This window comes from Aptenodytes forsteri, unplaced genomic scaffold (genome assembly GCF_000699145.1).
Source record: "Aptenodytes forsteri isolate BGI_AS27 unplaced genomic scaffold, ASM69914v1 Scaffold11, whole genome shotgun sequence".
Classification (NCBI taxonomy): Eukaryota; Metazoa; Chordata; class Aves; order Sphenisciformes; family Spheniscidae; genus Aptenodytes; species Aptenodytes forsteri.
In genome coordinates this window covers 3746650-3760927 of record NW_008794155.1, presented here as the reverse complement: position 1 = coordinate 3760927, position 14278 = coordinate 3746650, and the positions used below count along the sequence as shown (strand labels likewise).

The 14278-nt window shown below is 35.6% G+C and overlaps 1 protein-coding gene across 12 annotated transcripts in view; it reads left to right on the top strand.

Moving 5' to 3' along the window:
* Nucleotides 1-14278, top strand: part of R3HDM1 (R3H domain containing 1) — a 55716-nt gene that overhangs the window by 19268 nt on the left and 22170 nt on the right. For 8 of the 12 annotated variants that reach the window (XM_009279808.1, XM_009279837.2, XM_009279800.2 and 5 more), the window contains 9 exons: nt 649-708; nt 791-931; nt 3474-3582; nt 3680-3775; nt 5183-5220; nt 5303-5353; nt 5503-5729; nt 8530-8784; nt 12689-12843. In XM_009279808.1, coding sequence (XP_009278083.1) covers nt 649-708; nt 791-931; nt 3474-3582; nt 3680-3775; nt 5183-5220; nt 5303-5353; nt 5503-5729; nt 8530-8784; nt 12689-12843 — 1132 coding nt within the window. The remainder of the gene's footprint in view (nt 1-648; nt 709-790; nt 932-3473; nt 3583-3679; nt 3776-5182; nt 5221-5302; nt 5354-5502; nt 5730-8529; nt 8785-12688; nt 12844-14278) is intronic. The other 4 variants (XM_009279860.1, XM_009279829.2, XM_009279792.2 and 1 more) reach the window with 3 other exon arrangements.

Genomic DNA, 14278 nt, shown 5'->3' with positions numbered 1-14278 from the left:
CTAATGTGCACAAATTATGAACTGTGCGACAGTTAATTTCATTACGTGTTAATGATTTATTGGAACTGGCATAAGCATTTTTAAGACTAATGTACATTTCTATCACCTTGAGTTTTAGCTTTTTCGTATTCTCTTAATATCTCATCACATTGCAGTGTGGGCCAGCTTTTAACCACTTGGTAGTTGGTATGTTGTAGCAGTGCCTCTGGTTATTGGTACCCTGTCACTCTGCATCTCAATGATCCCATGGTGTGCTTTATAATCCAAGGGCCAGTTCAGGCCTCTGCAAATTTTACTACGCATGCTAACCAACAAGAAACAACCTAGTCGCTGCTTTTCCTTCTTCTTGAAACTGTCTTCTCAATGACTGTACTTTCTGTTGAGCCTACTGGCAGAGGTTACTTGGAGGATTTTTGTATTCTGTTTTCTGAGACGAGAACAGCATGTTTCACTAGGCGGGTTCAATACAGTACAGCTTAGTGAAAAATGAATACTTTGTCCTAAAAATACTGCATTTGACACCCGGTGGTCCTATTTACAGTCTGCCATCATCCCTTGATCACAGATCTTATCTGTGTATTCTTAAGATGAATACAACTGCAGTTATTGGAGTGTCTCATATGTGAGTTGCTGTGTTTTTATTTTCAGGGACAGAATGATGCTGCTGAAATTAGAACAGGAAATTTTAGATTTCATTGGTAATAATGAGTAAGTACTGTACTCTTATAGGAAAAAAGAATTCAAGAGTGTTCCTGTTTGTTTTAATAAAGCTACTATTCCTTTCTTCCAGAGTTCCAAGAAAAAAGTTTCCCCCAATGACATCTTACCATAGAATGCTGTTGCACAGGGTAGCTGCTTACTTTGGATTAGAGCACAACGTGGACCAGAGTGGGAAGTCAGTCATAGTAAATAAAACTAGCAATACAAGAATGTAAGTGTAAAAGTCTTGAAAAAAATTTTGATGCATAGATTTAACACCTGGGATATATTATGCAGCGATGCTGCATCTGTAGCAGCAGGGGTCTATCTACTCATTGGGAACCAAGCATCAAGGAGAGGTGGTTGCAAGATCTTTACTGCTCACGTTCCAGTGCTATGTAATAATGTGATCTGTTTCATGTTTAAACTTTTTTGGGGAAAAAAAAAGGATGTTATCTGTAAATTAAGAATTTTTGTTGCTTTTCTCGCAGAGATGCATTGCTAACTTTGTTTCCATGAAATGTGAATTTATATCAACTGTTTATCTGTTTAAAGATTTACACCAGTGAAGTGTACAAAGTACATTCTTTGTTTGTTTTGGAAAACAGAACCAGCCCTTAACTTAGAACAGGGTCATTTCTGATTTGGTGAAAGGAGGGGACAAGACTTGCACAACCTTGGCTTTTGTACTGTAAAAACCTACTGGGAAAATTCAGGCATTGAAGTCTTTTGTTGGAATAATGCTGCTTACAGATCTCACATGGCCTTACAAAATAAACATAGCGGGGAACACCGACATCTCATCAGTGGAAGTGTCAACCGGGTTAACAAGTCATGGCATGCTACTTTACTGTGAGGGCTGGGGAGTTTTTGGAGAAACCACTAGGCAAATCCATACTACCAAAAAAGTAGCAATGGGGCCCCAGCAACTCCAAAACCCATCCGTCATTGACATTTTCATTCAAAGGACCCAGCTGTTCTCTCTGTTCTCTGCACTTGCTCTGTCTCCTCGTTCTCTCTTAGAAAGACAAAGGACGAATGTGTTGGTATATTTATGCCACCTAGTTTCTAGTTTTAACTTAAAGCATTTGCCTGACACCATTTTTTGTGGTTGTTTTTTTTTTAAGTACTCTATGATTTGAATATGAATATAGGAGTTTACAGTGCCTGCATCCTAGTCCCAGTCTCTGTGTACACTCTCCATAGCTTTGGGAGAAAAAAATCTAATTACCCACCCTAATTTTAGAGTCAGTAGAACTGAAATAATATGCCACACTGAAATTTCACTTAAGTAAACAGTTTCCTCCTTAAAAATTTCTAGAAAAATCTATAGAGCCTAAATATATGTTAAATAACTTATGTATTCATGTGTGTGGTTTTGCTTTGGCTATACATTCTCTATCTAAATTGACTTATAAAGCCATACATTTCAAATCTATTGCCTTTGCGTCTACCAGCATCTCTAGACTGAAGCTTCAGTCTAGCACTTCAAGTGTGGAATAAGAACTATTAAAAGAGGATTTCTTCTTTTTTTTATGCTTTTTTTTTTTTTCTAGACTGTATTTAAAAAGCTTATGGCCTCTGGAAGCCCCCTATAGGTGTAGTTACTAATTAGCAGGCATTTCATCTAACCTGCAGACATTAAGATTCTTAATGTTTTCAGTATTCTTATTTTAAATCGCTTTGGATATAAAATAAGAATTTAGAAAGAAAACCTTGGAGACCTGCTCCATGTTGAATAAAACCAAACTTACCTTTTCCTCATAGGCAGATTCCCGGCTCCATCGCCGATCAGTGATGTTACTGACATCAACAACCCAGTGCATACTGGGACGTCTCAGTGGAGTGGGAAGTTGGTGATGGCAGGGCAGTAAATTCAGGGACCTTTAAAAGAAAGAGGTAAGACAGTCTAAAGGTTCTCTGAAATGCCTGCTAATTATGTCTGGGCATCCAGTAACTAATAGTTAGGCTTGGCTGTTTTCTAGAGAAAGATCTCCTGACTCTATATAGATGTCCTGGGTAATGAATAAAGAAAGAGAGATAGAGAAGACTATACATATGTTTTGTCTGACAAATATTCCCCGATTGTCTGAGAACTTCTCTTACGATAGTAGTAGTTTTATGTCTAGGTACTTGGTATCTATTTTTAATAACAGAAGTTTGCAAAATATCTCACTTTCTTTCACAAAGTAGATAAAATACCAAAACAATATATATAATCTGTTGCATCATCCTCTCACTGTGATCTTGGGAAGCTCTTGCTTGCCTGCACTGTACTGTTCTTCTGTTGCTTATTTCTCCTTAATTTTGTTTTAGAAGTTTGTAAGTTTCAATGCTTTCTCCTCTATCTTATCTTCTGTTTTCCCTTGAAATGAATTCTGAGATATTACAGCTCTAGCAGAAAGCACCTATCTTCACTTCCATGCATGCCCAATATCCATTGCATGGCACCAGTCTGGATTCAAGAGCACTTCCGATTCCCCAAGGGCATGTGGTTTGCTTGCCACCTTAATTGGAAATTGAAGCAAAAGCTTTGAAGGAGGAAGAGATTTTAAAAGCAGGTTTGTTATGCCTCAGGAACAGGACTTGTCAGGGGTACACATCACCTTACATTTTTGGTACCTTTTCCATTGCCTGGACAACCAAAACCTATCACTTCAGTTAGAATATTAAGTATATTTAACATTAATCTTGAGTATATTTCAGTTTGTTCTACTGTGTATAGCGTATGTTTACAAAACCATAAATCTTTTCTTTCTAACGACTTTTCACAGACCTGACCAAAAGTTTTGTGAGCATATAAAGGATGAGAAGAGTGATGATTTCCAGAAGCGGTACATCCTTAAAAGAGATAACTCTAGTTTAGACAAAGATGACAACCAGGTAAAATACATACGGATTATTTCCTTCCACTTGCTGTATTTGACTGTGTATTTATACTATTTTCCTGTAGAAGTTGACACTGTATCACTTAATTTAGATGAGAATACGATTAAAAGATGACAGAAGAAGTAAATCCATAGAAGAACGTGAAGAAGAATATCAGAGAGCTAGAGAAAGAATATTTGCACAAGATGTATGTATCAAAGAAAATCTTACGGTGATTTGTATGAATACTTCACACACATACATACATATGTGGTTTTTGTTAAAAGAGACTTCTTTCCAGGAAATTTTCTGTTTCTGAAGGGGACTGAGCAGATAAGAATCATTAGTGTGACCTGAGTGAGTTTTAAATTATATTGAAGTTACTGAGAAATCTTCTGTTTTCTCTAATCACTACTGTATGAAACTCAAGCAACCTTCAAGAATTATTTTGGCTCGTTATCTAGCATTGCCTATTTCAATGCATTATTTTGCCCCTTACTGAAATTTAAGTTAGAGTTTTGGTACTGCAGTCATTTCAGTTGTTGCTTAGAGCAATAATTACTTTAAAAAACAAACAAACAAACAAAAAACCCCAAACCCTAAACCAAAACCAAAATGTTGTTTTTTCTCACTTGTCTGGTCACAGTAAAATGCTTTGAATTCCCATGTGAAATTTCAGTCAGAAATCTATAAGTCTAGTCTCTCTCGACTGGAGTTATCAAGCAGGACAACGTTGTAAACTATAATTCAATCACAAGTAGTGATTATATTTAATTATATTGAGTGAAACAGAACAAATATGTCTTCAAAAATATGCGTTACTTCTAATAATCCACTTTTTCTGACATTTACCTGTAGCTCTTACACATCCAAAACCAGATTCTTGTTTTGAAGAAGCTCTGAGAGGCTAATTTGGTATATCCAAATATTTTCCAAAAGCCTTTTTTTTTTTTTAGACCTTAATTATGAACAAAAAGAATGGACTTTTGGATATAAAATAACCTTTTCCTTTTGCGTAGTCATTTACCATGTATTGGACCCTTAGAAGCTTTGTACCAAATGTTAGAAGTCACAGTCAAGGACAACATAATTGAAGTTAGTAATAGCCTTTTTCATTTTATATTCTGTCTGCTTTTTAGCATATGCGTACTTGTACCCAAAGAATTCAGTACAATTATTGCAGTAGCCAGCGTTGTCTTCGTCTTCTACTTCTCACTTCCAAGCAGAAGACGAGGCAACTCAGGTGGTGTTAACAGACTTCTGTGATTCTGTGAAGTCACACATCAGCTGGAAGTTACATAAAGCAGCGAAGGCCCAATGGAAGAATTGTAACTTCAGAAAAATACTGATATAAACAAAATGGCCAGCATTGTAACTATTCTAATGCTAACTTTTATTTCCTGCAGATAGGCTTTTTTATATTCTCTTTTTTTTCCCATAACATGGAAATTATCCACCAAAGAGGTTAAGTTTTCAGGCAGCTTAATATATAGAGGATGCTGTAAAAGTCCATGTATAATACAAAAGACTCAAATTGCAGCATGTTTTGTTACTGCGCTGTAGTAGGGGTTCTAGATGCCATTCATATTAATTTCTACACTTCTTTGCCCCTCAGTCCCTGTGTTCCCAAGAGAATTATTTCACTGATAAAAGGTAAGAAAATTTGCAGTCTAATTCTGTTTCATTTTCCTATTTTCTTAATAAATATTAAGCTATCTTATTAAAATGTCAACAGAATCCAGGAGGAAGAAACTAATAGTACACAACAAAGACGACAGATACTTAGGTATTTGATGCTTTCTTTAAAAAAAAAAAATAAAATCCCAAAGTATTCTGCATGCATTTCACCTTTTCTTTCTTTTTTTTTTTCTTTTTTTTCTTTTCCCTTATTTTGCAATTGATGCTTGTGCTAAAAGTTTAGTTTATAACTTACAGAATCAATAAGGAAACATCAGGGAGATCAGCCAACAGCCATCAGAGCAGTACTGAGAATGAGCTGAAGTATTGTGAACCCCGTCCCTGGAGCAGCACCGACTCTGATAGCTCCATCTGCAATCTGAAGCCAGCTGTAACGAAAGCCAGCAGCTTCAGTGGGATATCAGTTCTGACAAGAGGAGATAGCTCTGGAAGCAGCAAAAGCACAGGCAGGCTGTCTAAGACAGGTATAATAAAATCTGTACAAATACATAGTTACATAGCAGTGAAGTACCTGATGGTTTGATACTTGATGCGCATTGCAGATGTGTATATATGTAGAGGCCTCAGTCTCGTAAGTGCCCCATGCATACAACGCCCTCTGGGTATAGTGGGTGCTGCATACATAGCATGACTACAGACCTAGCCCTGTGGCGCATAACTGCCTCGGAGAGCTAGAATTCAGGTAACAAATTGAATGAAGGCTTTTGACTTTGGAAGTAGAATTTTAAAGTGCATTATAGATGGCTTTAAGCTAAATACATTTCATCTCATACAAAGGATTTGGAAACGCTTATCAACATAACTACTTTATTCAAAATAAAAATTTAAGAGTTCAACTCTAGTTTCAGTGTGGCAAAGCTGCATTGTGCAGTCTTAGGAAACTGTGTGCTGCTATCCTACTAGCTAGGAAAAAACAGCATTAAAGCCTATGAATTGTTAGTTATATTTGTGTTATCTTTCAGTGGCATTGTTAAATTTAAATTAATATGGCTAAAAAACTTAACTTTTAGATTGCTGAAAAATCAGATCAGTGGAACAAAGTACGGTTTAATTTTAAGATTCAGAAATGGTGGGGGAAAATATTCATAAGATTCTGGGTTTTAAAGGTGCGTTAACTTGTAATTAATGGCAAAACAAAATCTTAGAAAATATGGAGATATATATAATATAATCTTCTGTGGGTCAAAAATGAAATTTAGTAAATATTTGTATTCCAAATGCCAACGTAATTTGATCCAATAGATAATCCTGGTTGTGGAGAATTTTAAGGCTTGTAAGAAATACATGGGTGGGTTACGGATGCACTACTTCAGAATTTGAAGTAGAAGTGTAAAAAAAAAAAAAAAAAAGGCAGAATATTATTGTTTGCCTGTATTTTGCTTGGCTTTGATGTTATTTATAAAACTTGTTTCGAAGGAGGATCTGTTTAAATTTTTTGCTTTCCCTTAAACACCCACTACCTAATAGGTGTATCACCACACTTCTCTATCTTAATGCAGTAAAATAGTTACAAATTCTGTTTGTCCATTGTATACTTGTATAAAAAAACCACATTCCAAGGTACTTCTGCATACACTGTAAAATTGTGCCATCATATTGAGTTATTTCATTCAGCAATGTAGTATTACTATTTGGCACAGCTTGAAAAGAAACTACAACCTGACAATAGTGTACATATAAAATACATTCTTAGAAATCTTTGTTTTCTAAATTGCAAGAACATAAATGGATTCCTAAAATTTCGCTGGAGACTTTATTCTGGCATTCTGAGAGTTAACATTCAAAGTTCAGAATGCCTATCTTGATGGTTGTTGCTTCACTGCAGTTACAGGTTGTGGTGGTTTTGCATGTGTTGATTGGTTTTGTTTGTTCGTTTTGATCAAGGATATAGTTGGCTTTAACTATGATGGCTTCAGCCTAATTTCTCTACGTAATCTAGAAGTGGATACACTTGTAAACAAATCTAATCAAAGTAACTCCGGTCAGGTGAAGATTGTTTTACAGAGCTGGGATATGCTATTTTGCCCAGTTTACAATTAATAGCTTTGTATTTCACTTCATCTAGCAATAGAAAAAAGGTTAATAGTCAGCATCAGCAAATGCTTCAAGTTATACTATCTTTTCATACACACCAGTAAAAGGGTTACAATTAGAAATTTTTATGAAGGACTGCAAACTAACTTCAAACAGTAGATAAATTTCGTCACAGTCCTTTTTGAGTCTTGCTTTCTCTTCTAGATTGTATAGAGGCTGCTAATGAAGAGTTCTTAAATTTAAACAACTATATTCTCTCTCCAAGTACTGCAAGTATCATAGCAAAGACTTAATAAAAAGTATGATAAACTGTATACCTAGAGATCTAGGTATACAGAGATCTAGGAACAGTGCAGTTCTACAGACCTCTCCATATTGGACTTTTGGAATATTGCTTTTAGCTGCATGCATTGGCTTTCAGAAAGCTCAGGGACGGTCTGGTTCTCCACTGCCTTGCAATGTTTATAGTCATTCATATCTGTAAAATGATTATTAATGAGTCAGCTATTTCATACTCCTTTTGAACTTTGAATTGTTGCATAAAACTAGGCTAAAGCTACCACATTACCATAATTTTTTCCAGCTGTATTCTTGATTTCAGCCTGAAAACTGTCAGAGGAGGAAAAAATAGTTTTGGGTTTTTTAGTATTCTGCAATTTGTCTAGCAGGTGAGTCAGAGAAGATCTCTGACATCTAGTAGTGAAGAAAGAAAAAAAAAAAAGTCATTGCTTGCATGCAGGCTGTCTCTACAGAGCATGTGAATTTAGCTAGCATATCTGAAGGGGCGTTGGGCCCGCTGCATCTGCATTACCCCATGGCCTGCACATATGCAATAGTGTAGGCTGTGTGTTCGTAACTTCGGTGTATCCAATTGATACATGTGTGTGCATCACTTTGGAATAAGCGAGCAATCATGTAAATGAATTGCGGATCAACTGAACATTAGCACATGTGCATATGTACAGGCATGTGTTTTCTGTCCAGAAAATCAGAGCTAGATATGAAAGCCTCACTTTACAGTGCAAAGCAGTGCTGAATTGACCCGTGGTTCACAGAAGGAATCTTGTAATGGTATTCCAGGGGAGATGAAGGGGGAGTTCATTGAAAAGGCCACTGTTTAATAATGTACTTAATGCTGAGCTTTAAGGGTAAGCATTTACAAGTATATATTTTAAGTGAGCATGATGTTTCTGTCTAGGTAAAAACAATTTCTCGTTACTCCTTTCCTAGGTTCAGAGTCTTCTAGTAGTGTAGGGTCATCCACGGGTTCTCTTTCTCACACCCAGCAGCCTCTTCCAGTGCCAGCTCTAAGCCAGCCTTCTCATGGCACGCCTGCCGTCTATCCAACTGTCAGCACTAGTAACTCTCTTTCCTTTGATGGTGGCATAAGCGGGCAAGTGGCACCTACTAGCACTAGCTTCTTTTTGCTTCCCTTGGAAGCGGCAGGCATACCGCCTGGCAGTATTCTGATCAACCCTCAAACAGGTTGGTACATGCTTGTGGATGTTTTTGTTACAATTGAGAACTTGGAGAAAAATGCACGAGTGTTTACATAAGACTGAATGTCAGTATTGTCCTTGCTTTTTCTCTTTTTTTTTTTTTCTGTGGTTGTGTTTGTTCAGTGCGCTTAATTTAAAAAGAAAGCATGACTCTGGGATCAAACGAATAAGTAAACTTGATTTTTCTCTAGTAGAGTTTTAATTTATGTGTAAAATTTTAATGAGTGACTTGCACAAAATATGAAAATCCTATGATTTATTATCCAGAATGCAGAATAACTTAATTGTTTCGGCTTTTTTCAGGAGAGGGAAAAGTCTTTCTCAGTGCTATTATAAAACAGTTTCAGTGAGGGGAGAGAGCCTGAAGAAGTATTCATATTGACTTGAAAGAATTTATCATCCTTCATTTTGTTTGTCGCAACATATTCTTGTCTCTCTACACTCATGACACTGACTTAATACAAATGAAAGAAAGAAGCATGAGATTACATGCTATTTCTAAACTTTTCTTTGTCAGTTTAAAACAGGATGAAATCAGTGTTGGCATAATTGGCCAATACTGATATTTTTAGTAAGTAGTAGGAAATTGATACTTCATAATGTAGATGCAAGGAGATGTGTAACTTCTTGTCTGGATTAAATGACTAGTTAGCATTCTGTGGGCAAACTTTTACTTTATTGTAGAAGTTAAGAAATCTGGAAATATTTATTTATTTAGCTTTTATGCAACACCTCATAATCTTTGGAAAATGATTATATTTTAATTTTAAAGATCTGTTTTCTTTGTAGAAAAGGAAATACTTCATGATATATTTCCCATCATTCTGTAGACAGACTTTATTATGTTTGAATATAACTGCACGTAATGTTTTAAACTGAATTTTTCTCATTGGGCTTGTTAAAATGATCAGTTATTAAATTATTTCTCTTCTAAAAGGTTTAACATTGAAATAGATACATTTCTCTTTTTTTCTTAATATAAATCAATTGCTGTTCTATACATAATTTGAGATTTTTTTTTTTAATTAATGATTCTGCATATTGATATGCTGCCTAAGGTTTCTCTTAAATGCCTTGTATAAACGACGAATAGTTTAAGCCAACCCTGCTAAAAAAATTGGTTACAAATGACTAGCTGTAGCATCTAATTTTCATAGATAGCCATTGGATTTGGAGGAGGATGTATTTGCCATCTTAGATCTAGGTTCTGGACAATAGCACCATTGACTTAGTTTTTCTAGTTCTAATGTGATAGTTGTACATCTTCTACACGAATTTTCCATTGTGTGTGTTGACCATCTGAAGACAAATAGAATGATTAGGTGAACAAGTTTTGCTAGAAAAATAAGTGGCTTTAGTGTTTGTATACACTAGAGTACTTTGTATTCTACATTAAATAAGAAGAATGTTGGCTGTCATTTTTCATATTATGAGTTTATAGCATGACTGTGCTAAAATCTTTAGAGTTACTGTACAGTTTTTTTTTTTAAGTAATGATTCTGCATATTGATATGCTGCCTAAGGTTTCTCTTAAATGCCTTACTGTATAAACGAATAGTTTAAGCCAACCCTGCTAAAAAAATTGGTTACAAATGACTAGCTGTAGCATCTAATTTTCATAGATAGCCATTGGATTTGGAGGAGGATGTATTTGCCATCTTAGATCTAGGTTCTGGACAATAGCACCATTGACTTAGTTTTTCTAGTTCTAATGTGATAGTTGTACATCTTCTACACGAATTTTCCATTGTGTGTGTTGACCATCTGAAGACAAATAGAATGATTAGGTGAACAAGTTTTGCTAGAAAAATAAGTGGCTTTAGTGTTTGTATACACTAGAGTACTTTGTATTCTACATTAAATAAGAAGAATGTTGGCTGTCATTTTTCATATTATGAGTTTATAGCATGACTGTGCTAAAATCTTTAGAGTTACTGTACAGCAAAACAGTGCAGGCACTGAAACGATACCATCAGCTTGAAAGTGATTTCATGTAAAACATGATACAGCTTTTTCATTTAAAAATAGCAGGTTTTGAGTCATCTTCATTTCAGTTATGTGCTTGTCAACATTTTCCGTATGATTAATTTCACTTTCTTCCTCCTGTACTGTTGGTCATTTTCCCTGTTACATTGATGGGACTTCCACACAGCAACAGGGAAGGGCAGAGAAACAAATGTGATTGTGAAAGTTTTTCATCTGAAAGCATCTTGTACTTGCACACCCCTCAGAAAAGGCAGCAGAATTGTAGACTTGACTCTGTTTGATATTCATTAAAATTAGCTTGATTTTCAAATTGTGATACTTCCTATGTATCCATAGGATACTTCCTAAATCCATTTTTTAATTTATTTAAACTAGTCTTTCGTAACAGAGGATTATGATAATATCTAATGAATGTCTAATAGAAGATAAACTACAATTCCAGAACAAGGAACATCTAGGTTCAGATGAACTTCTAACTTATAATGTACTCAACATCATATTCTGAATTGTTCATCTGGCTTTATTGTTCCAAGTGACAGTCAGAGTTCAAAAAACATAGATTAGTTTCTCAACATTTCTGACAGAGGATGTCGTGACCTTAGGTCAACAGAGTCATTCTTCTCAGTAGTTGAAGACAGTAATTAGGAAAAGACAGTTCTTATTCAACCACTACAGGAAACAAGTTAAGCTCCAGTGGTTACCAGAAAGTGGTAGAAGGAAATAAGAAAATCTGACTCCCTATTTATGTAAACATTCCCAATTCTTGAGCATTAAAGAGAAATCCGTTAAGCTAAATTGAATATAGCAAGTCTGTTCATGCTTCCTGTCTCTCTCTTGCATTAATTGCTTCAGTCCTCTCTTCAGTAACTTTAACACTTTTATGTTGGCCAGTTGCATTTAAATATGATGGGACGAAGAAGTCTGAAGGAGCATTAGCATTATTACTTTGACAGGACCCCAGCTAGGGTGCAAAGGCTTTAGTCTCAGTTTAAACCTTTCTGGAAAGAATCTCAGACAAGAAAATACTTTCTCTCGGAGGAGAGAAAAATTTACATCAGTATTTGGACCTTAAGCATCAAAATAAGCCAATGCAAGACCTATATCATTAAGCAGCTAGACACAGGCCCTTGCTAGCTAATCTGTTGTATCTTTGATTTGTTTTGGTTTTTCCCAACCGGGGCACCAAAATAAATCAGTTTGTTTATAATTTACTTTTAAGTACTTTATTTTTTAATTCTTTTCCATTAGTCCACTGCTGTAATATTGAAGTTGCAAATTATTAAATAGAAGAATAATACTACATTATTTCATTTGAAAGCTAAAAGCCAATTCATCTATGAATAGGAGAAGAGAGTCCTTTAGCAGTAATCTTATTAGCAGTTATGGGAGTACCATTGCAGCTACTACTTTATATATGTTTTTTAAAATATTTGCCTTTAAGCTCTTCCGTGTTCTGATTGGTGTTCAAACTGATTAAAGGAAATTCATTTAATTGCCTTTGAAAAGGTCCTTAAAATAGTATTTTTAGTAGGGTTTTCCTTTATTACTCCTGCCCTTTTCAATCCGCTTTATTAAAAATGAGTTTTCAAGACAAGCAGGATGCAGCAAATATTTATCTGTGTTCACTAAGTAAAGACTGGGGTATCTTTGTTTACCTTAAATGTTTTGTTTTTTAACTGCATGTAGTTTGTCAAATGAGGCCTGTTTAGTCACTGCTGTTATAAATGTAGTTGTGGGGATTTGGCATAACTCTGTCATATAAAACAGTATGACTTCACTTATTTTCAAATTTTATTATTTTATTCATTTTGCCTACTGTAAATACATTTGTTGTTATTTTCTCCAAACTTAGATGATGCAGCTGGCTGTCATTGGGTTGTGTTTGTTTTCTTTCAACTTTTCAGGTCAGCCATTCCTTAATCCAGATGGCACTCCGGTTGTGTACAATCCTCCTATGCCTCAGCAACCTGTTAGGACCCAAGTGCCTGGACCTCCGCAACAGCCACCTCTTCCCGCACCACCTCAGCAACAGCCAGCAGCTAATCACATCCTCTCACAGGTGCACATGTCAAATACATGATGCTTGTATCGATGACTGATACTGTCATATTGCTGTCTGATAGCAAGGGATCAGTAGGTTTGTCCTGTTGAAGCATACGTTAAGAAGTAATAGCTACACAGATATGGGTAACTGGACTTTTTCCCCCACAGTCCTCAGAACTGTCGGTTCTGCTAATAACAGAACATGGTAAGCAGCCTCCTCTTAAAAATATAGAAAATATTTTAGTATGAAAACATACCAAGCCTAGATTGCTCTGGAAAAGAGGTTCTGCCTTCGTTCTTAGTCACACTGTGTGGTTACTGCTGGCATTAACAGTAATATAGCCAGCAATCTGGGAAGAGAGTTAATCCAAGTGAAATCTTTGTCTCCTTGTCTTAAGGTTATTTTTCACCAGATGAATTCTTGGGCTGCACTGCACAAGCAGTACTCATGGCACAAAAGAGGTAGCTTAGGACTCGTAGAGTATGAACGCCTCTTTAGTAGCACTTTGGCTTACTCTACTCACAAAACTGCACGCTGAAGAACAGGATATATTTTATCCTTCTCGTCTTCTACAAGAGGAATTTAGTAAAATAGGCCAGATTAAAGACAACCTCAGCCCTTGAAGAAGAAGAGAAGAAAAGCAAAGAGTATGTATGGGCAGGAGAAGGGAGGATTCTACCTCTTTTTACAGCAGCTATTTCAGGCACCAAGCTACTGGCTGTAGTCTCCTGTGGTATTTTCAAATTGTTCTCAAATTTTATCAAAAAGTTATTTATAGAACTTCATCTATGAAGTTCATCTTTATCCTTGTTCATTTTCCCTGGCTTAAATCTTATATTCAGGATACCTGCGTATGCCACAGAAGAGATGGTCTGTTTTGAAAAAGGCTCATTTGTGCTCTTTCTCCCTATCTAGTTTACGGAAGTGTGTATGTCGTATTTGCAGTTTTCTTCACAAATTCTTTATTACTTCTGTGATTGCCTTCTTAATGGATACTGGAGTTGAACCTGCCGAGAAATAGCAGCAATGATAACTCTCTGATGTTCAAATAACCACAGTCTAGAGAAAATATTTTAGTATTGTTGAATAAGTGAAAGTAATATACGTTTTAATCTGTGGTTAGTAGTAAATTCATTCTGTCTTTAGATGCTCTGAAACAACTTTGTATTTAGAATGCATGTGTAGTTTTTATTTTATAATTTAAAAAAAAAACCTCTAAAAGAAACAGTAAATGTTAAATAGGAGCAATTTACTGACATAGCTAATATAATGTATAGCAAGTAAAGCAAATTTATTTCTGCTGGGAGACTGAGATATTGAAAATTACTTCTGTTTTAATTCTATGCAGTCTTGAGCTTAAAAGAAGTAGTATCCATTCCCTTTCTGATAATGGAGCATAGTTGCTTTTCTGGAGCATAGTTGCTTTTTTCTATTACAAAAGACTTTGACT